This window comes from Spea bombifrons, chromosome 2 (genome assembly GCF_027358695.1).
Source record: "Spea bombifrons isolate aSpeBom1 chromosome 2, aSpeBom1.2.pri, whole genome shotgun sequence".
Lineage (NCBI taxonomy): Eukaryota > Metazoa > Chordata > Amphibia > Anura > Pelobatidae > Spea > Spea bombifrons.
Genome location: NC_071088.1, coordinates 86808137 through 86831011, shown reverse-complemented (window position 1 = coordinate 86831011; position 22875 = coordinate 86808137). Strand labels below are relative to the sequence as shown.

Below are 22875 nucleotides of genomic sequence, written 5' to 3'. Positions count from 1 at the left end.
CCAACAAGATGCAAGAAATGGCGTGACTGGTCTGTTACCTTTTCAGCTCTGTGACTGATTCCTCTAAGTCATCTTGAGCCCAGGTCTCACCATCTGCTTTCACCATGTGTACCACAACAAGAGCTTCATAAAGCTTCATTGTGTCTGGGGCAAACAACACAGGGATGTCAAATTTTTCCTTGGGAGCTAAAGCAATAGCTGAAAAATACAAAGAAAAGCCAAGGCATGAATGGATTGCAGTGTGAAATTATCCTCCTCTGTTTAACTACTAAGACAAAACAAATTCAAAATGCACATTTTATAAATTAATAGGACAACATTTTAATACTTCTAAATTCATACCGTAAAAGAAAGAAATTATATATAATTGTGTATATATATATATATATATATATATATACACACAATATACAATAATTTTTTCACAGCAATATCAAGCAAAAACCATTCTTAGGCCTTTGTACATGTCCCACTTTTAATAAAAATAAATTGTTACTGCAACCCAATGGTTTGAACATTTATGAAAAGAAACTCTGTAACTGGTATTCTATGCATGGATTGGCATATCCCCTCCAGATGTAACATGCCAACGTGCATCACTAGCCATCTTAAATGTTAGGATGCATAAATGAATATTAGCTCCATAATGGTTAACATGTACACTGGCTTACATTAATCCATCTAATTAATGTATATGCTGCTGTGTCACTGTACATGTTCTGAAATGCAAGTACATCTATGTGATACTGGCCATCGGAACCTGTAACAGCTTCAATTCACATAAGCCATATCTGAGCACCAGCATTTCCTTAAGAGGATATAGAACATTTTCCTCTTGGATCCTTAAAAAAGAAGTTCAACTAAGGCAAGCACTTATATAATTAAAATATAGTACAATAACAGACAAATGCTTGAAATGATAATAGCAGATATAAACACTGAATTATTCAGGCAGAAAAACATTGCAAGAGACATAGATAATGAAGAAAAATAGAATAAGAAGACCAAAAAGGATTTATACAAATCTGTGTAAAAAAAAAAAAAAAAAACACCTTTGGGGATGGAGGTCATTTACAGCACATCTATAGTAACCATAGCAAAATTACTTATTTGGATCTAATGGCACCAATTTGATAAAAACAATAAACTTACTAATAATGAATGCCTCTTTGAAAGTGGCGATTATATATTGAAGCAATGCGTTGCAATGTATTTTAATTTTCTCCGACCTAGAAAATTTGAAGGTGTTCAGTGTACCTAATTAAGATGAAATGATAAGCCTACTGTAGTATAAACTAGCAGGCAGCCCTCTGACTGGAGAACAATGAATTAAAAAATAAATAATTTTTCAAAAAATGTGAGGAGTCAATGTACTGCTGGATGTATAAGGAAAGAATGGTTACAAAAAAGGCAATACGGAAAAGTATATAGAGGGTGAAAAAGACACAGAGCAGTAACTTTGGAAATTATGTTACCTGCGGTTTTCATTTTGTTGTATCAGATTACTAGCCCTTGCATACTTGTAAGCTCTTTGTGGACAGAGCCCTCTTGCCTTTGTTTGTCATTAAATGTGTTAATTGCGACATGCAAATTCTGTTTATTGTAATATTAACTAGCCAAAAATGAACATCCCAAGTGGCTACCCACAGAACAGTTCATGGTTTGTATGGGACTTACGTATGCTTGATAAGCTGTGGTATAAAGCGGTCGTGCAGTTATGACTAATCAGGGCTAATATCTAGCCACATCCAATAATCCTAAAAATAATGCAATATAGCTAGCCGGTTTGTCCTGTATATTGAATGACATTAGCAATGCTTGCTGAAAATGTTCTCTACCATTAGGCCCTCTGTACGCCTATGAAGATATTCTATTCCATTTCCAGCTACAACAGTCATGTGTAATATTAACAATGTCTGCACTTTATTTCTGATCCATTAGAAGTTAGACAAAATGTGCTTCTTTCCATAAAAGGAAAATTCTAAGTGACCCCAAACTTTTGAATGTATGTATTCATTATTCTTTTATCAACTGCTTACATTTGTTTCTGAATATTTTAATACTACATACTTGTTTCTGTTCTTCACAGTGTATATACCTTTAGATAATCCCCTAACTACTCACCAGTCTAAATACAATCTCAATTTTTGCATGCAAATAAAATTATTATTTGTTGCCATGATTATGCTGGTAATGGAATTTAGCAAATAAACATTTTATTAAAAACATATAAAGCCGTTCTTGAAGACAGAGAGCTCTGCTTTAAACACCATCTTATTGCAATGCTTTATCTATTTCATTAATCATGTTTGTGTGGGTATGCATAAAGCAGAACATTTTCTGACAAAGGGGAATGAAATTGCTTTTGTTTCAGGTACAATTGAATGTTTGGCAAGTCTGAGTTATGTTTGATCAGGTTTGACAGTTAATTTGTATTTTCCTGCATAATACCATACTCATTCACCTTACTGTGGAAATGCGATGTTTTATTATTAATATTAATGCATATGATCTTCTGCACAAGCAAGATGAGCAGAATGAAATGTCTTTCTTCTATAACATATTCTGTCAGTTGTAAGAAAAAAGTTCTGCCCATTTATAAACACAGATGCCTAGATATTTCTTATATTTTTAATCAGATCACATTGGCACAGTCATACTGATTTTGTGTCTCGTTATGGAACTGTTATGAGTTGTAACAGGTTGTGCATTCTTTTTACTGTATAGTCCTCTGGTACCTATAGGTTTACATTTTTTTTCTGCATGGCAAGCGAAGGCTGTACTGTGCTTTTACCAAAGTGCATAAACTCATGTGACGTGACTTCAGTAGGTTGCACTGGACCAAAGAACCAAGTACGCTTCTTCTAGCTTAATGTGATGGCCAGATTAGTGAACACTCAAGTGCTTGCTAAATAAAGCCTTTAAAATTGTGATACATTTGTTAATCTAAAAACAATCAAAGCCGTCTTTTTTTTTTTACGCAGAGGAGAGGGGAGCCAAGTGGTCGTTCATGAATAAATTTTCAGCAACTGCTCGGCGCCCCTCACTCTACTTGGCGGGGCTTCTAGCTCGGTCGCGGTGCCGGCATTTCATGCTGAGCGCCGGAATATGTGATTCATAGTGTGTCCCTGAATGGCAGAAATAAAATGTGGTCACCCTAGCAGGCAGAGTGTTTTGCTATTTTTTTTTTTTGCTATTTATTTAAGAGGTATGACTGACCTGTCCATAGGGTTAACTTATATTTAACCCCTTATCAATTACATTTTTTTTTATTTAAGTATTACATTGTTTTTAAAATGGGGGTTTATGAGTTGCAGTGGAGGGCATTTGTTGATATTAGTGAATACATGAGTTGCTTTGCACATTGTAGAAGGTGAGTCCTTAAATCAACTGATGGATCCACTTTTGAGTAAATAGACTAAGTGGTTTAATGTCTGACACACTCTGACAATTAAAAAATATTGTGTATACAGTATATATATATATATATATATATATATATATATATATATAAAAATTACAGATTAGGAAACCATTTTGACAGGCCAAATAACAAGATGCAACTGCTAGACTTTGATTTCTTGCTTAAAATAAAAACAAAAAGCTTGGCCCCTGAAAATAAAAATGTATAAATGCAGGAAAATAAATAGCTAGTGTACATATACATAACATCAGTATATAAGTAGTAAAGTAGGTACCTTGAGTTTGTTTCAGAGGCAAAGAGAATGCAGGCTGTTTATTGATAGAATGGCGCAGAATAGATGCACTGAGACGATGCATGGTTTGTTCTTGATCTGAAAAACACCACAAAAACAGATGGAAAATTCTCTTAGATTTCAATGTCAAATTCAAGGAAATAGATTTACCAAGAGTTGAAATTTGATCAAAGGCCTTTTCTAATGAAAGTACTTCACGGATGAATGTTCTTCAAAGTATACTCTCAAATAGGAGGTGACAGCATCTCCCTTCCCTTCTTTTTCTCTTTGCATTTTTAATCACTTTACTTGCCTGAACTAATCTAAGGCTCTAACCTGGAAATTATATTACATTTCAGTATTTTTGATTGTTGACTATTAACATAATCGAATAACATAATCACTAAAACTGTGAAGAAAAAAGATTTGTGGTAGAAAGTCTAATGATTTAAAAAGATATGCTAATTTTGCAATCTTGGCCACTGTGTTCAGATTGAAACAAGCTCACAGAACTGAAAGTATGTAGTGTTGATTCATCTCACTAATTACTTAATCCCCCCAAAATGTATTTTGTTCATGGTTTTATTTCCTATTTTTTTAATATTTGTTTGAAAGTCAGCTTTATATCTTACAGCAAACAATTACCCGTGATCCCAAGGCCTGTGCAATGGTACATGCACAGACGCTCGGAAAGTCACCAAGCATCATTTCTTTTAGAAAGGTTTCGTATTTTGTTGAAATACAAGGACGGTGAATAAAACATCGTTTTATGACGGTGAATAAAACATCATTGTGTCTGTTCAACCCTTTATTGAAAAACAGGATCATGACTACCCTTTTTTATTTTTAAAAACATACACAGAAGTTAGTAGGGGATAGAGTTACTTTTATAAAACACTGACTCTTCAGTTGCAAAAATAAGAAAATCAACTTAAATGTAATCAACTGAAAAATGTTGAATCAATGAAAAGGAAACCTAAATTGATAAAAAAAAAAAAAAAGAGAGAGAGAGAGAAAATAGACATTGCGCTGACCTTACATTGAAAAGAAATGTCTGGTCCTTCTTCAACATGGAAGGATGGATGGATGCATACTGATTCATATAGTGCTAACAAATGCACTAAAATCACATTAAAATCACATTATGTAAAAGATTTAAAGTATGTAAAAGTATGAACAATAGGACACCACAGAACATCTCCAACTTTCCGAACTTTATAAAAAGGCAAACATGAAAATGGACAGGCACCACAAAAGATCCCCAGCTATAGTCTGTTGATACTAAGGGTTGGATCTCATTGGACCTCCTTTTTTTTGTATTTATCTGTTTTTTTTTTTTATTTAACCATATGATGAAGCATTGTTGGAGCATTGACTGCCAAGAATTGCATCCATCCTTCACATTCTTTTTCTATATTTACTAGATTTGTGATATATTTGCTTCATGTTGGACAAAATAATTCACAATATTGCCTCTAGAGAATAAAAATGTCTTCCAAGCAGTTCTGCAATAACATACAACCAATTATGTTATTTCTGATGATTATTACAGCATTGTAATCTTCACAGATACTTCAGGAAAATAAAAAGATGTGTCAAGATGTTTCTTCCAATGGTTTATTAATTTTATTTCAAGGTGATCCTTACAAGACAAGAAAATGCAGCTTTCACCGAAACAAATGAAAGAATATGTAGTGAAGATGGTGAATTTAGTCCTTCTGTATGTGTAACACGTAATGACGTAAATGGGTTACCATAAAATGGAGTCAGTAGGAAAAATATTTCCTTCACATTTGCACTAGTTCATTATTTTTTTCCATGGGAACACATTTGTTTCTGAAGTATCAATATCTGCTAGTTTTGTTTTTCGTTGATGAAAATCTTTTCAAATATGCACGTAACGGGTAAGTTTCCCATCCAAGACATTTAGCACAATAAATGAATTTAATAAAACCTATTTAGTATGGTAGCCTGAAACAGGTAACATAAGGGATCTGTGTGTTCCTCATTTGATACTACTAGGCTGTTATATTGCCATTGCTCAGTTAGTAAAAAACAAATAATGGCACTTAATAAAATAATGTAAAATGTTATTTTTATCTAGTATGTTGGCAACTAAAAAAGAAGACCAAAATGTAATGCAAAGCACTTGCACTTGAAAATGTTTTCTAATTGTAATTAGTAATTCAAAAACAGCTTTGTTGAATATTTTGCTATCCATATTGTTCCTTTTTATATATGCCCACGTTATGAGGGTTGGTTATGCACAATAAATGGTGTCTTAGCAGATGTTGATATAAAAAAAAAATCTGTTACGGGAAATTAAGAGAGAGGGCCTTTTTTGTTAACAAAAGCCCTAGGACTTCCCGCTGGACAAATTAGTTCAGGGTAGTTTAACACATTTCTTTGCCAGGATAAAAGACAAAATTAAATGACAAATTCCTTGGGTAAAAAGTTCATGTTTTATCTTAAACCCCTTTATTTCTTCTACTCTCGACATATATATTTAAAATAAAAAAAATCATTTACATGCAACAGTAAAGTATATAATGAAGACTTAGTGCACTGAACTGCAGTCTGCAGAATGTATTATTTAGGAAGGTAAAAGTTTGCTTGAGGAATTTCAAAGCTTTCACTTATTTTTAGTGTGCATTATTCAGGAACAATTCTGCTCTTCTTGTCATAGTTGTCTTCATAAAATGCTAACAATTTCAATTCAATGTTTTCTGAATAAACCCTAAAAGATGCTGAAATTACTGCTGGAGGACCCAAGATACATATCATGGTATAGATGGGTAGTTATAGCTCATCAGATGCTACAGAACATCAACTTCTCATTGGTTTTCTCCCCTAGTCCTTAACAGCCAAAAGGCTGACTGAGAATCTTGGAGGCTGCACCTCCACATCTCCGCATCTTTTTGTCATTCCTGGTATTAATGTACTATGGTGTGAGATATTTCCTCTTGGGAAGCAAAGCTCGCCAAATTATTATTCTTCTATTAAACCTATTCTCTTGATTCTAAATGCAATAGTCCAATTAAGTTAACTGCGTAACACACAAACTACAGAACCTTCTCTTACTGGACAGAATTCTTTGAACTCAGCACATATAAGAGGAGATTATGTATAGAAGCCATTACATTTTAAGATTATTGTAATTATATTATGCCACTCATGCTTACATAGCATTGCTTTGTGCCAGAATATTTAATTGTATGTGTTTGAAATTTTCTTCTTGATTTAGCTTGATAAACTAGCATTCTGTTTACAGTACAGTAAGATAAACTCCTGGTTCATGTTCATTTTACAGAAATTAAGACAAATAGGTAAAACTACTTCTGAGCAGTGAACGCACCAAAGCACTTTTTGATGAAGGTGCCATTTCAAGTGATACACTGTGTATACAGAAACCCTTCCTTTTGATATTACAGACCAAAAAAAATTATAATGACATGACACATTAAACTGGATGTTCCTGAATTAAAAGGAACATAGCCTTAGGCAATAGGTAGCTACTGGGATTGTGCTAGCTGTCTGGATTAGGGAGTTGCCTTTACACAGCATGGGCCAAATAAATAATCGGATGCATTCTGATCTTGTACCCATGTGCTGCTATTGTTAAACTCTGATAAATGATACATGATGTTCATTGCTATATTGTCCATTTCCTTATCAAAGATCACACTGTAACATTTCTGCTTATCGCCTGTAATTGAAAAGCCTAATAAGAAGCTTCTACTTTGCAAAGGATGGTATTATGTGAAGCAGAAGGTGCGAGATTTGTGGATTCTGTATGGTAGGGAAATTGAGGTTACATGTTCCAGAATTACATTGGAGGAACAAGATGTATGCTTTTAGAAGGAGGTGAAAAATGATGGTTAAGAAATTGTAGCCTGGTAAAAGGAGGAACCCCCTCTTCCTCTGTACCAGTATGTGTTAATTTAATTGTCAGTTCCACTCTCCATTACTATAATGAATCTGCTAGGTAGTGAAAAATATTTTATGTTTATGTATATCTACATTACATTTTCCTGTAACACAAAGGCTAACACTCATAGTATTTCTAACTTTCACCCATACAAATGCAACAAAAGTATTGCCTCCTTCTTTCTTGTATACTTCTGCTCTTGAAAGCTCAAGAAGAGGAAGAAGCAGTTTGTGCTATTTCAGAAAAAGTAGCCCCTGGCGCCAGTGATCACAAACAAAATCAATGCATTCTAATTTAATTAATGTTAGGATTTTACTTAACTCTATATTTTTCTTCTCAGGTATACATATACAACATAAAACCTTACAAAAGCTGTCTATATTGGTATATTATTTTAGCCTTGCTACTGTGTAGATAAGCTTTCTGCCTTTAAAATACATGCAAAGAAAATACAATGAAGATTAATAATAAAACTACAGCTGTCAATTCTTTTAGCACAAAGGAATATAAAAAGTACAGGAATTATGTTTTTCCCATTTTTTTTCTTGGCTATTATTTTCCATTAAGATTTTAGACAGTACATTAATTGAGATATTCATCATTACAACACTTTGAAGCATGTTCGTTTGGACTGTCTCATTATTTTTACTATAACCTTTAGCTACACTGGGGCACGAGTTGTAATTGAATTAATTCAAAGCAATTTTAAAATAATTGCATTTTTACTGTTAAACAGCTATTGTAATACGTTACCCGTTAGAATCACATCAATGAGGACATGTTCATCAGTAGGATTCCTGAAGGAAATTATTATCGAGGATAGGTTTCCAACACTGGCACATATGCTCACTGATTCCATTGGTTGGGGTATGAGTCCTACTCCACTGACATGGAATACCCATTCCTCCACCTGCCACAAAGAGAATAATGGCATATTACTAATTATTAGATTAAAAATATCGGTTTATTAGTTTTAATTAAATCTGGGTGGGGGAGTAGTGTCAAGCCACACCCACTGCCTGACCAATAGTAAATTAACGTGCAATCATTACTATGTAGATCCGCCCCCTAGTGCTGCTTTAGCACCACAGCCTAAGGGCATAGCAGGGGGCAAGCATGAGTGAGGTTAAGATGTAGTGTAAGGAAGTTTTACTTTACTGAGTGGGTAGTAGATAATTGAACACCCTGACAGCAGAAATGGTAGAGGTTAATACAGTGATTTAAACATGCATGGGATAAAGCTTTCCAGAAACTAAGATGAGAACAAGGAATAAGGTTTGAGTCTTATCAGCTCTACGTAATATGATGGCTGCATAAATCAATACATTATAATAACGGTATTATCAGAATTCTGCCAATGAATTCCAACACTTTACTCAGTGGTTCTCTTGCTTCTGTCACTTTACAACTTTTCTTTCATAAAAACTCCCCAAACTGTTGCTTTTGAACAGTTTTCACCTGCCACACACTTTTTTTTGCTGAAACTGTGCTAAATTTGTGGAGGGTAGAATAACGATATAAAATGTATGCGTATGAATGAACCCTTATTAACACAAATTGGTGTTTTAAACTATGACGATTTATATTATACACTGTACTACAGGATTAAACTAGAGATTCGTTCACCACAGCACATTTACTGTTGAACGCAGACACATATTACAGCAAAGTACTTAGGAGTGTGTTGGCTCTGTTTCAGTTAGTCATTGTTCAAGTATAAAAACTGCAAAAATAGCCAACTCTCTGGGAGACAGTATATATCTCAAAGGAGTTTCTTTGCCAATTTCATTAAGGACCAGGTGCATCAGAACAGCACATTTTTCAACAGTCTTTGTAGATGTGCCAGCAGCTTATAAGCACTCCTGTTATGCTTGTTGATAGTACCATATTTACTATGTCCACAGCTCCCTGATGGCAGCCTTCTCTGTAATTGAGGACTTAGAAGCAGCTGCACGAAGAAATGGTTCTCTATAAGCCACACAATCTATATGCGCACATCACATTTTTTGCCAACAAAGTTGATTTTTTCCTAGCTGCATAAGAATGATATACAGTATTAACTGCCTAACATCTGGCCAGATTTTAAGCATTGCGTTAACATTACGAGAAGTATATATTTAGGGGGGTGGATTACGGTGGTGCATTCATAGGAATGAACCGACAAAAAAGTCAGATGCTCGTGGTCCATCTTACCACAGGGGCAAATATATTCCCTTTAATTGAATATCCAAAGGAGAAGTGAAAAAAGTCACACAACACCCCTCTCCCCTAGTGACATTTTAAGGTAAAGCCCACTGCCCTTTAATCATTCACCTCCTACTTGAATGTGCCCAGCTTTAACATGGAGAAGCTCTCCAAACCGACCTCTGGAGTCCAAAAAAAGACTGCAAGCTCTTTAGGGCAGATTATATGATTTATGTTAGATATCTCAGATCCTACACTGCTTTGAAAAGAATTAAAGACAGCCCCGAAGAGAGATGTTCAAACCAGATGCTAAGACCTTATTTTTTTATCTGTGTTTCTGTTATTTCAGAAAATAATCTATACATTTTTATATATCCCCATCATAATCTACAGAGCTGTACAGTGGGTAGCAGCAAATAACAAGCAGTGCATCACATTACCATTTGGATCTAAAGGATAAAAAAGGCGAGCGCGCTCAACCCATAAACACTGACAGTAGCATGTACTGGGATTCTGCTGCCAGGTAGAACGTGAACAGTTAATATTTGTAAATCTATTTATTCTACAAAGATTCAATTCACACAAATTATAGGCAGAATAATTGGCTCTATCAAATGTGCTACGCTCCATTTTAGGTGACATATTCGCATTAAGGCCTAGTGAGTCATGCCTTTCCTTATAAGAACTTGCAAATGAGAACATTATCTGAAGCTATGAATACCTAATTCTTAGTGCACGCAGTAATGCCTGTGTTTAGCATTGTTAAAATGGTTACTAATTCCCAATGACAGTTCACACGCAGAGGTCCTTCTCAGACAGATTGGATCTGCGCATACCACATAAGCACTCCAGTGTTATTCTGTATGTGATTATATATGTATGATTTATTAAAGTCATTAGGGATATACGTCTGGCATTGGTCTGCTTCATACATTTAAACATTACTTAGTGGCATAGCATGTGTTGAAAATTCAGGCTCAAGGCTATGTTATGATCCAATAAATGTACACACATAGTGTTACCCTGAAAAACAGCAGCATCTCTTAAGCAACATAGGATCTGATCTGAAGGAAGGGTTTGACGATTCATTTTATTTATCACATGGCAACAATTACCCTAAAGCTATCTTTGCCTCGGGCTCACTAGCATTGAACTGTAATAATTTAACTGCACACAAGCAACAAGGCATATATGCTTAGGAAAGAACATTAGCCTAGTAACAACGTTAGTCTATCTGTAGGCATTTAAATGTCATAAAAAATTAAATGGAACGTTTGTTGGACTTCATAGGTTTTCATATTTATTCCAATGCATTCGATTTTAAAATTTCAGAAGCGATGTTGGGACAGTCAAGAATCCCATATTTTCTGAAGGATTCTTTAAGTAGTTTAAACACAGGAACAAATGAAGCACATAATGCCTCTCCCAATTCAGCAAACAAGCACAATCAGAAACAGTTAAAGCATATCCTAGAAGCTCTACCATTAGTTGATTTTTAGATTAGTCAGCTACCCAGCTATGAGATAGTTTAAACTGAGTTGTCAGTTCAGATATATTTAATCAGTGAAATCAAGGGAGGAAAATCAATGCCATTATTCTCTAAGGTTATAAGTTGCTTCACAAGCACCAGACGTTTTAAAGAATCTTTGTGGCGCTGCTAAAGGATAATTCTCCTTTGGCCTTTGAGCACGTACGTAACATTTGTTGTGCTTTCAATTTTCCTGTAATTAGCTGCCTATAGTAGGTCATTGTCAGTCTGGTAAAAGACTGTACAGCAGAGAGAATGATGGGGAGGGAGAAACAATCAAATGATGTGAAAGTAAATGGCACAAAACAAGCTAAAGGTCATGGGCTCACGCTGAAAAGGTTGTGAGGGACGACCATCAGCTAAAAGGAAAAAGGAAGGTTAATTCTGAGAATGGAGGCACCCAGACATATGTCAAGGCCAGAACACAGGTCCTGTGTCAGTTCTTACTGTGTCCTGTCATAAACCTTTTGTTTTCCAAGCACACGTTGACATACTTAAGTACATTTATAGACATGGTGGAGTAATCGGGCCACACAATGTTGCGTGGCACAATAACACCGTGAGGTTTCACCTATGGATTATGTTATTAAAACCTTATGACGAGTAGGCAGAGTCTTTAGATAAAGTTGATACATTTAATTGGGCCAACATAGAAAAAGATGTCAAGTTACAGAAGGTTTTGGGATCACAGAGGCCTCTTAATCCAATTAAAGATGTGTCCTGAGGGGAGGACAAGTTAATGCTTGTTTCTAACCAGAGATCAGGTCAACGTTTTTTTTCTAAATTGTGTAACCACATTATTGCGAATATTCACAGCAATGAAATGCCAAAGAAACCTTATAATGTATAGGTAACACATTAAACCTTGTAGAGTACGACATCTATATCTCTCTATCCAACTATACATATATATATATATATATATATATATATATATATATATACACATACACACATACACATACATACATACACTGAATACCAGATAATATTCTGTAACCACCCTTTTTTTTTCATTGTAGAAAGACTTACCTGCGGGTTTTTAAAGGATACGGATGCCCTATGATTTCCTTTGCCAAGGGCAGATGGGCAAAACTTTACAGCCACTTCACTGGTGGTTTGCGGTGGCACCAATATCTGTACAGAAACAAAAATGAAAGCAAGCAGAGATGGTAATCAATAGCTTTGACCATAACCAAAGTCTGTACGTGCTGGCAGCAGTGCTGATGTTATGCTGATTAATGTGTTCCACTTTCTCCACTCTGGGCGTTCACGGACTATTAAACATGATAACGTAAACAACTGTAAAAAATGTTTATTAGCAGTCACAGGACTCTGGGTTATTTGCAGGGCTATGTAGATTGCGGAAACGGCCGAAAGGTTCCTTGGATGCAGGCAAAGCACGCATGATTCATTTTCTACTCTGGTTTATTGCAGGGTGATATTGAAAGTTAAATTAAACTGATGTGCACCCACACCTGTCATATATTATTTTAAACTAAACATCACACTTGAGCTGTTATTATTACCCCATTAACAGGGTATGTCTATAAATAAAAGCATCATTTCTCATTATTTAGGGACAATTTTGTCATATTTTTAAGGGTTCACCGAATGGCAAAGTATTAGTCTGTACGCCAACGTAATGTAATTAGCTGAAAGCCAGCGTGATGGAAGTGATGTACAGCGGAACTGCATTAAATCTTGACAAAGCAGACGCGGAACTTTGTTCATGTTGAGCCAACAGTCTATCAAATTGATTGATGTTATTTTTTCCGAAGTCTTTTTTTTTTATACATATATAATTGTATTATAGAGTTACCGATGTCTGATCAATGTACAGACAGAGGTGAAACTTCATCAGCCCAAAACACATGCAGTAAAATGCACTGGAGTTCACGCAACCGGACTCCAACGTGCGCTTAATGGGAAAATAAGGTTGGCAAGGAATAAAGGTATTTGTAGTCAATGCTGCAATGAGATCATTCTCTAATTTGCCGCCCCCCCCCCCCAAAATCCTGCAGTCTAGCTCCAACGCAAGTATTGTCCTGCATATATAATCCCTGACTTAAACCGGAGAAATGTAAATGAACTGAAGTGACTTTTAAAAGGGTCCTTGCATTGTTGAGGGCTTCTGGCTGATGACATTTAGACCGTCTTTAATAAATTAGTCAAATCATGCTGCACTGGGGATATTTTTAACTCTCTGGACAGTTCACTTGCAGTTAGAAGTCAAGATAATTAATTCAAATCTATTTCTATGTTAATTGCTCATGAAACAAAAGTGCATTCACCGAGAACTGTATAGCCAAGATAACAAACATGAATCCCATTCACATAATTTCAGGCTATAAGACTCAGAAATGTATTTCATGGGGATTTTACACCAATAGCTTGTCTGGTTTTAGACAGCAGCTAGGAAGCGCACCAACAGGGTGACGGCAATAGGTCCTATTGGGGATCAAATCCATCCTGCTTGTAATCAATACTTGGAAATGTAGCTTTTGTTAAAGATCAACGTGAGTGATTTCCGTTCCTTTCAAATATTTAGCCATCTATCTTATTTGAATGCACACTGAAATCATGGGAAACCTTATGAATAAATAAATGGATGGATTTTATTTCAAGTCATTGACTTTCTTCAACACTGAAAGGCTGTTTATTTAACTCTTTCCAGAGGAGGTTCCGCACTTAAAGTGATTTTCAAAATATATTTATTTTATTCCCATGTTGATAAACTGTAAAGGGTAGTAGCTTTTGTAGCAAGCTCTGCTCAAGATACCCTTGGGAGAATATGTACAAATGTGAGGATTTCTGCGAGGGAGACTATTCAAGTCTCAATACATCTTGCATGTGGACTGTCATCTTTCATCATTGTTTCTTTTATTAAGTAAAATCACACCTTTTCTCATATACTCTTATTTTTAATATTAAACATTCTCCATTGGCTAGTTCTGTTAAATATATCGCAAATAGAAATATGTGCTTTCTAAAGTGGCAAAGAGTAGCTAAATGTCGTTAACCTGGTAGCAGGGTTCATTTTATCCTTCCTACCATGTGTTACTCTTTAAATGGCTCTCATATGTATTACTGAAATAGGAGATAGTGTTGAATTTAAATCAAATGGCTTCACTGCACAAGTACTGCTTCTCTTCTGTCTTTTTTTTCTCCGATTATGGTGTTTAGCTATTCCAACTCCTCAACCACTTTCCCTCCCAATCAATATTGTTTGGGGTTAGCCCTGCCACTTGATAAGCTGCTCCGGGTAGCTCCAGTGTGTATAAATATACTAGTGAATATGCCCATTATGAAAATGTTTTCTTTCCTTTTTCCTTCCCTCCCCTTTTTCACCTTCTTTCATGGTCAGGGCAGAAAAGGGCAGATCTGAGCTAGATGGTGGGTCAGAAGAGGGATAAGGCAAGTCAGGGCTGAGGGTCACTGAAGAAGGGAGGTCAGAGCAGTCTGTGGGAGAAGGAAGCGGATGGGAGGATCAAAAGGGGAGGCTGAGGGGCAGGTTAGAGCACAAGGAAGCAGGAGAGGATGGGTCAGAGCAGAGGGGACAGGAAGGGACAGGTCAGAGCACAGGGAAAAGGAAGGCAGCAAGTCACAACAGACAGATGCTACAGGACGCAAGCAAGAGCAGAGAGAGGACAGGAAGGGGGTGGGAAAACAAGTGAGTGAGCTGAGGGGCAGGAGGGAGGCTGCAGGGAGCATTGGGCAGCAGAGGAACAGGTAAGGCAACAGTGGACTTGTGCACTGTGATTGGACCTTACATTAAGACACGCCTTGAGCGACTGACAATTCCCATGGTGACAATTCTATTATATATACATAAAAACACACATTTTGCCTCGAATTGCTTTGGCAATACAAAAACTCTTACAGGCTTGTTTGGGTCAACTTCCACTAAGAAATTCTCAGGATTGCTATTGACAGCTTGTAACTCCAAGATATCCTGTGTAGGATTATGCAGCGGAATATATACTCGCGTCCATCTGCAGGTATTATAAAAGAAAAAAGTTTAGTAAAAATTTTGTTGAAATGGGAATGTCACCCAAAAACGTTTGCATGCACACCTCACACCGGTATTTCCTAACTCAGAAAACATAAAATGTCTACTAACTTTCCCAGTTCACAGGGTACGGTGCGAAGTGTAGTAGGAAGTGGTTTCTCTGACTTTAACTGTAATTCATACCAAAATTCTCCACATACATCAGACTGGAAGATTACACTGAGAAAAAAAAATGGAACATTAAAGCAAATATAATGTGATTAATTCAACAGTGTTTTTCTCGATTACTAATTCATACAAATAATGTCAATTGTTCTATGCTTGTAGTACATTCTAGGCTCATCACATTTTTTCCTCAAGACTTATAATATCAGCACACACCATATAAACCAAAATGTGAATAAGTTAACAATATAAATATTAAAAACCCATGTTAAAATTCTACCCATTTAAGCTCAGCTATGCATCTGCACAGTGAGATGAGATGTTGGTTTCTGCAATACACATGATCCTAGACCACACCACACTAGCAGACAACAGAAGACTGTACTTTTAATAATTAATGACTTTTTACAGAATCGTTAGAGATTATGGTGTGGGTATAGGTAGAACAATTTATATATAGCCTTGTAAGGGATTTCATTAGTAAACAGTAATCTGTGTTGAGAGGAAAAGTGCATGTCCTTTAACTTTGTAGTGTTCTTTTTTTCTGTTTTTAGCGAACAGAATTTTAGCTTTATCTACTGCCTTTTAACTTACCTTCCAAATGTAATCCCTGTTCTTGTTGGGGAATACTCTATCTTGTAAGGAAAGGTTTCTCTTCTTTGTAGAGTAAAACTAGTATCTCCTGTAAGCCCATCTCCATTTACCAACACAAGCAAAGGCAGGATTTCGTTCATGGGATTGCTTATAGGAACATCTATACCAACAGTTTCCTGGATAGACATAAAAAAATAGGAAATGAGAAACAATTGAGCTCCAAGTAAGTTTGAACATTCAGGGCCAGTAAATACATATACATCTTTGCTGAATAACAGGGTAAAAACAGGGTAATCCACTAAATTAAGCAGCTAAATCACTGGCACACAGCTTCTCATATCATAGATATACCCCAGAACTTTCTTAACTTCTTCACTAGCTGGGGGTTTTAGTACACTAGATACCGTATATTGTTTTGACATTTTTATTTCTATTTATATTTCATTCAGAAAAAAAAGAGGGAGAAATTTTTTTTATCACTCTTCCCAGCACTGATCACACTGTGATCAGCAAGCAGGGCTCCACAAACTTGGATTGCTGATCGAAATGCATGCAATCAGCCAGCAGGGGGAGCAATTAGAGATCCCAGCTAGACAGGCCCTGCTGAGCCTCTCCTGTCCTCCAGTGACCTTATGGTGGGTGTCAACAGTGGCATCTACCAGAAGGGAATGTGCGAATGCCGAGCACCATTACAGCACGCCTGCTGATGGGGGGGGGCGTCCAGGTGGTCAATAGAACATGTTAGAATACCTCTTGGCATATAATAATTTTCATAGTTTTTGTCGGGTGTTTTACCACTGAAAAAAGCAACAATTGGTGTGCTCAAGTATCATTTACTCAGAGTATACTGTATAGGAAGCAGCCCCTGACTGTTCAAGATATTCACCCACAGATCAGTGTTAAAACTCTGAAACTCTGGGACAGTTTCTAGATATGACTTAGCGATGACTCTAAACATGCACTGATCTATGCTGCACTCTATAACATTTCAACATCATCTACCTGAAAATATCAACCCACCTATATAGAATATTTTTACTTACTACCAGATTTGCTAACACCAACCTTTTTTAAAGGAACAGTTTACCGTCCCTAACAGCTCCACTAAGGAAGAATGCATATTAAAGTATTCCGAATACCCTCACCTGCCGTAATAGCTGAGCCAGCCCTGGAGCTGAGTGAAGGTAAGTATATAACTTTAGAGTGGGGAAATGTATATAGGGGATTCTGCAAAATCTTTACATCCATATTCGAGGGGGACATCATGAAAATTTCAAGGGACCTTGCACCTATCATATGCATAAAATCATGCAAAGTTAATGTAAATGAAGGATTCATATGTTCACACAAAGGAATCAAGTGCGTACTGTCATAGGGCAGTATCATGAAACTGCAAATTTGTTACTACAGAAACAGAACCAAGATCAAGCCATCTAATACATCTAATTAATGGGTCCACCTATTAGTTAAAACAACCATTGATATATCTTTTTCCCTTTATAATGCAGCATCTGTATTTCTAAGATCTATAACTTCTAATGTTCTCTTTGGATCAGGCATCATCAAATCAGTGGTGTATTAAAAAATACATAAATCAAACGATTAAACTGCTGAATATTGGATGCACAAGAAAGTTGCCAAATGGTACAAACATAAAAACACACAAAGTCCATCATACACATTGTATGCTTGTAAGTGACAAATGTTTTGATATGAAAACCAGTCATGTAGAGCAAACGACGGTGTTGATGGATTTGTGTTGACTGTATCAGCATTATGGCTGTCAAGCCTTTTATGACAAATCATTAGGCCAGGATTGGCATGCCAAACTCATGTTTGTGCAATGAGTCATTCTGGACTGGTAATGGTAATCATACCAGTAATCTCTCTGAAAACAACATTCCTAAACAAGGTTTACAAATTAAAACACTTGTATTTGACCAGGTATTTGGGAATATAAAAACGAATATATGGAAAGAAATAGTGGCTTTCCTTATATTGGCACAGCATTCCTTTTTGGGTAAAAGATAATATACATCACACTGGAGAGTTACTGGTTGACTAGCCCTTATATAGCTGGAACAATTATTGACCTGTTTATAATTTCAGGATGGTGATTAAGTCCTAAAGGGAAGCAAAGGTACCTTCTAGCTTTTTGCTGCAAAAAAGGTGCTGAACAAAGCAAATTCATCTGCTACCTCCCTGTCTATGGCTGACACATATTCCATCAGTGCTGAGCATGTCCATATTAAAATTAGCCCATACATACAGAAAGGAAGACAGTGCCTCTGTTCAATATGGTACATTTTATGGTTCTACGTGCAAAATGTGCAAACGTATGTAACACAGAAATATAACATGTCGTAAAATACTGTTGCCATTGAACCCCTGAGGTGGCCATCCAGAATCCCCATCACCCCCTTATTATGGATACAAGCAGGGTTTTTACATATCCATTGATAAAAATGTATTGATAGAAACCTCTGGATATTATATTTCTCATGTCAGTACTAAGGTATTGTGAGAATGATTTTGTGGCTTGTGCTATGTTGTTCCTATGTTTTGATGCGGTGGAGACTAAAAAAAAAGATGTCATTTGTATTACTATGTTAAGGATTATGTTTTATGACTCTTACATCTTTATAATGCTATATCTGACTGAGCATATATAAAGGATTTTCTTTTTTACTGTAAGGTTTACTGATAATTTGATATTCTTCCGAAAATTTGCTTTATCATTACAACACAGCGGTTTCGATCTGGTATAAGCTCTCAAAGAATCATTTATCTTTAAAGGTGATACATACAATTTTTTACGCTATGGGAGAGAAGTCACAATGCTTTCATTCACATAAATCCATTTCATTGCCTAGTGGATTTTATTTATTCATTCATTCCCCAGGTGAGGCTAGTTTGGTTATTTAATTGGGGCTCAGCTGTTTGATCAGCATCTACAGATATTTTGTGCATGGGAGTTTTCAAAATGCAATTTTCATGTTTACGAGATTTCAGTCAATGCGTATACTAAAAAAAGGTAGGGAAACATGGGGAACTGAAAAGGGTTCACATTCCGGGATATCGCCAACGTCTCATAAATCTGATATGACCCAAGAGGCCTGTCATCGGTGGCCTGTATTATAAGTAACACATGACATAGTTTAAATAGAATGGTGGCAGCATTCTAAAAAAGCCTATAACATGTCACCCCAAAATTCATTGTGAAGCAGAGAATGAGCAAGAGCCTCTAGTGCAAGTGATATTTTCTAATGTCCAGTTTCACCATAAAGCCATTAAAACAAAGAAAGGAGGGCTAACTTAAAAAAGTGACATCATAATGACAGAAAAAGAGAAAAATATAATTTACATGTTATTGTTATGATGTTAGAATTAGGATTGGGAAAATCTAGAATGTGGCATCTCCCCTTTAAACTGCACTTAAGTGTCTCTGTTGAAAGGTAGCTCATAAAAAGCCCCATCCTATCTACAATATTCTGGCACAAGTTTTCTCCCAGCTAATACATTTATTTTTATGTTAAAAATAAGATTTATTATAGGAGAGAGAGGTGTTTATGGTTTAAAGTTAGTCTTGTTAAGCTTGTCTCTGACTTATTGACAATATTACTTCAACTATGTCCTTAAAGTGACTGCGATACAGAGATTCATTGGTATATTCTTTTCCAGATAACACTTCTGTCATTGTAATGTCTGCTGTTATTGACTTGAGTCTTTCTCCTTGGAATGGCTTTGTGAATTGTGAGTCAGTAAATCTAGCTATTTTTACATAATATGACATCCCACAGTACTATGTGAATATGCCATTTTAATTTTAAATGGATGTTAAACTGCCCACAGAGCAGGACTGTAGAATATGAGCGGTTAGTGCATATGTTAACTCAATAAATAACAGAAGTTATTTTTTAAAGAATAATTCTGATGCAAAGTGGTTACAGCTGACCACAGTTGCTAAGGTGTAAGAATAAAAAGTTGCACTAGAATTGTTCACTATAAATACCACATGCCACCAATCTATTTAAAATTTTGGTGAGAGTGTTGGTGATGCTATAAATGTAGCACTAAATATTAGTTTGGATACTTTAGCAAGCAATTTAAATACAAAAGTACATCTATTGTAATGTAGTTTACATTTTTGAACACAACACTCCATCTGCTAACCATGAGTGGTGTTGTCCACCATTCTACTGGCTTCACAATAGCTAATTGCACTCACAGAATCTAAAATAAATCATATGCTATATGATACATCTAAAATACCATGTCTTGAAGATGTGGATTGAGAATATTTTTTAAGGCTTCAAACAGACCTGAAATCTTTTGACTGCATGAAGGAGAGCATCGTGTTGACCTACCAGGTGGTAGAGAACAACTATCCCAAGATGTTTGCCTGAGCAACCTGTATTGAGCAAATTGTTCATGTACAGAAGCACATATTAAACACTGGTCAAAGTGTGCCTCGGTAGATAGACATATAGATCAATTGGTAGATTAATACACAGATCACATTTCTGAGAAACAATTTGGGAATATTTTGGTTTTAAGTTTTGGGGTCTTTTGGGAGTCAAACAAATGTTTGTGTAGAGTGTTGCTTGTAGACAATTTTTTTATTATTATAGAAAAAATATCTGTTATTCACTGCCTTGGAAGTAAGCTGGTATTTCGCAAGTGTCACTTGAAATATATATTTTTTTATGAACAGTATTGCTAAAGTTGTCTTCCTTTTCCAGAAGATACATACATTAAGCCAGCTTTCAGAGTTGTTGCTATGATGACATTCCCCTCTAGGGAGGAAGTGTGATGTATAGATATGTATCTTGGCTTAATACCTCATCTTTTTATACCTCGTGGGTGTGCCTGTACTTTATATGCCATTATCTTGCACAGCTGCACAGCCAAGCTTCAAAAGCCTTGGGGAATTCGACTAAAGAAGTTCCATCCATTTAAATTATCCACTTGTCTAGTGAATCGACGGTGTGGAGAAGATGAAAAGAACTCGGAGTGGTTTGATAAGCAAAGTGAAAGTAGGATGACACAAGGGGTGCTGAAGTTTCATTAAAAAGTTGAGGGGGCGAGAATGGAACAGCTATAAACTGGCATTGACTGGGAATTTAGTCACAGAATGTGAACCACGCTGGTCTCTTCAATTCAACTCAGAACAGTGTTCCAAAGTTTCCATACAAATACTACTTGAGGAAGATGTAATCTGACATAACACTAAACAAGAGAGGGTCAAGGTATATACCTGCAAAACAGGAATTAATGTAGAATTGTGTGAAGACCCCATTTTAATAAATGTCCTTTAAAAGTAAGTTGGGCATCTCTACAGATGTGGCTTTCACAGAACAGCTATTGTTCGTTAACGCCCATGGTCACTAATATAACAATATAACATTTTATTTTTACAATGAAATCTGATGTATAGAAAGATGAGCTGTAAACCAATTCTTAGTCTGAGAATTGACAGTGGAAGCCTAAAGGAAAATTTTACACGCACAGCTATTAAATTTAAAGGTTTTTTTTTTTCTTCATCACCATGAGATTATTACAATTTCTATCTTGCTTCATTACATAGATATCAATCATTTAAATGGAGGGAATTTGTATTCATAGTGGAACCCATTCTCCTTTGTTTATTACTTTTATCATCCCCTTAATGTCAATGTTGTTTTCAGCACAGTTGGAAAAGCATATTGGTGTTCCACTGTCTGATCTGCTGTGAACTAGGGAAGCTGAACCACTTAAATTTCACTGACTTTAATGTCCAATTATTATTTTTTTCTATAAAACATGCTGCGGATAAGGTGTTTTAAAAAAAATAAAAAATTATCATGTTTGCGCTGTGATTCCATGTGGGAAAAAAAAGACACACATCCCACAAACTACGCACTAACCACAGGTGCAATCTAAAGTGGCATCCCTATGAAGTGGTCAAAATGTACGACTTTATAAAATAGAGACTCAATCATCCTATAAAAAATATAGGCAATAAAACAAGGAGTAAAACAATTGTCATCAAATGGGAATTGCAAAAGGAAAGGGTTAATGGTAATCAGTCATTAGGCGTTTATGGTTCAGGGCCATCATTATCACAGTAAATGACAATGCAGGGATGGTATCATTCAGCCCAAAGGGCTAGGACAAGGGAAATGCCCGATAATAAATAGCCAAATAACACTGGGCAGAAAACCCACTCCATGTGTAATAAAAATATAAGGCCAATACAAACTTCGTATCGGGAACAACACATAAATATGAGAATTTGCGTAAAAAAAAGGCAGTCACTTAGATCCAAACAAAGGTAAAACATTTAATACGAACAAAAATGAAGAAGAATATAAAAAGTAGATAACAAAAATAATACAAAACAAGTCTTACAAAACCTTGGAGAGGAATTTAGTTGATGGCATCTGTCCTATGCATTCCTGAGGATGGAGGGAGTGTTCGGGACGTGAAGAGTCCGTGGATGGCAAGTACATCTTCCCTCAACCTCTCTTCCCATGCCTCTCTCATGTCTTACAAATGCCTAGCTTATATGCGGTTTAGATAATGATGTCAGTCTATTGGTCTTCACCCAATTGGGTGTTCAAACATGCTCAATAAGGTCTTTACACGTCTAAACCCTATTTTAGGTGGTCACTGTACGCATATTGTAATGCCCTTTTACAGTCACAACTATACCATGCATTAGCAAGTTACTATCCTATCTATGGAATGCCTGTTCAGCAAATCCTTCATTCCATATGTAAGGTCAAGG

At 36.0% G+C, this 22875-nt stretch overlaps 1 protein-coding gene across 1 annotated transcript in view; it reads right to left on the bottom strand.

Moving 5' to 3' along the window:
* CFAP47 (cilia and flagella associated protein 47) overlaps window positions 1-22875 on the bottom strand; it is a 138669-nt gene that overhangs the window by 15054 nt on the left and 100740 nt on the right. Inside the window, exons 53-59 of the mRNA XM_053455984.1 lie at window positions 16107-16282; window positions 15459-15566; window positions 15219-15330; window positions 12368-12472; window positions 8377-8533; window positions 3699-3794; window positions 39-198 (exon numbers count right to left, since the gene is read on the bottom strand). Coding sequence (XP_053311959.1) covers window positions 39-198; window positions 3699-3794; window positions 8377-8533; window positions 12368-12472; window positions 15219-15330; window positions 15459-15566; window positions 16107-16282 — 914 coding nt within the window. The remainder of the gene's footprint in view (window positions 1-38; window positions 199-3698; window positions 3795-8376; window positions 8534-12367; window positions 12473-15218; window positions 15331-15458; window positions 15567-16106; window positions 16283-22875) is intronic.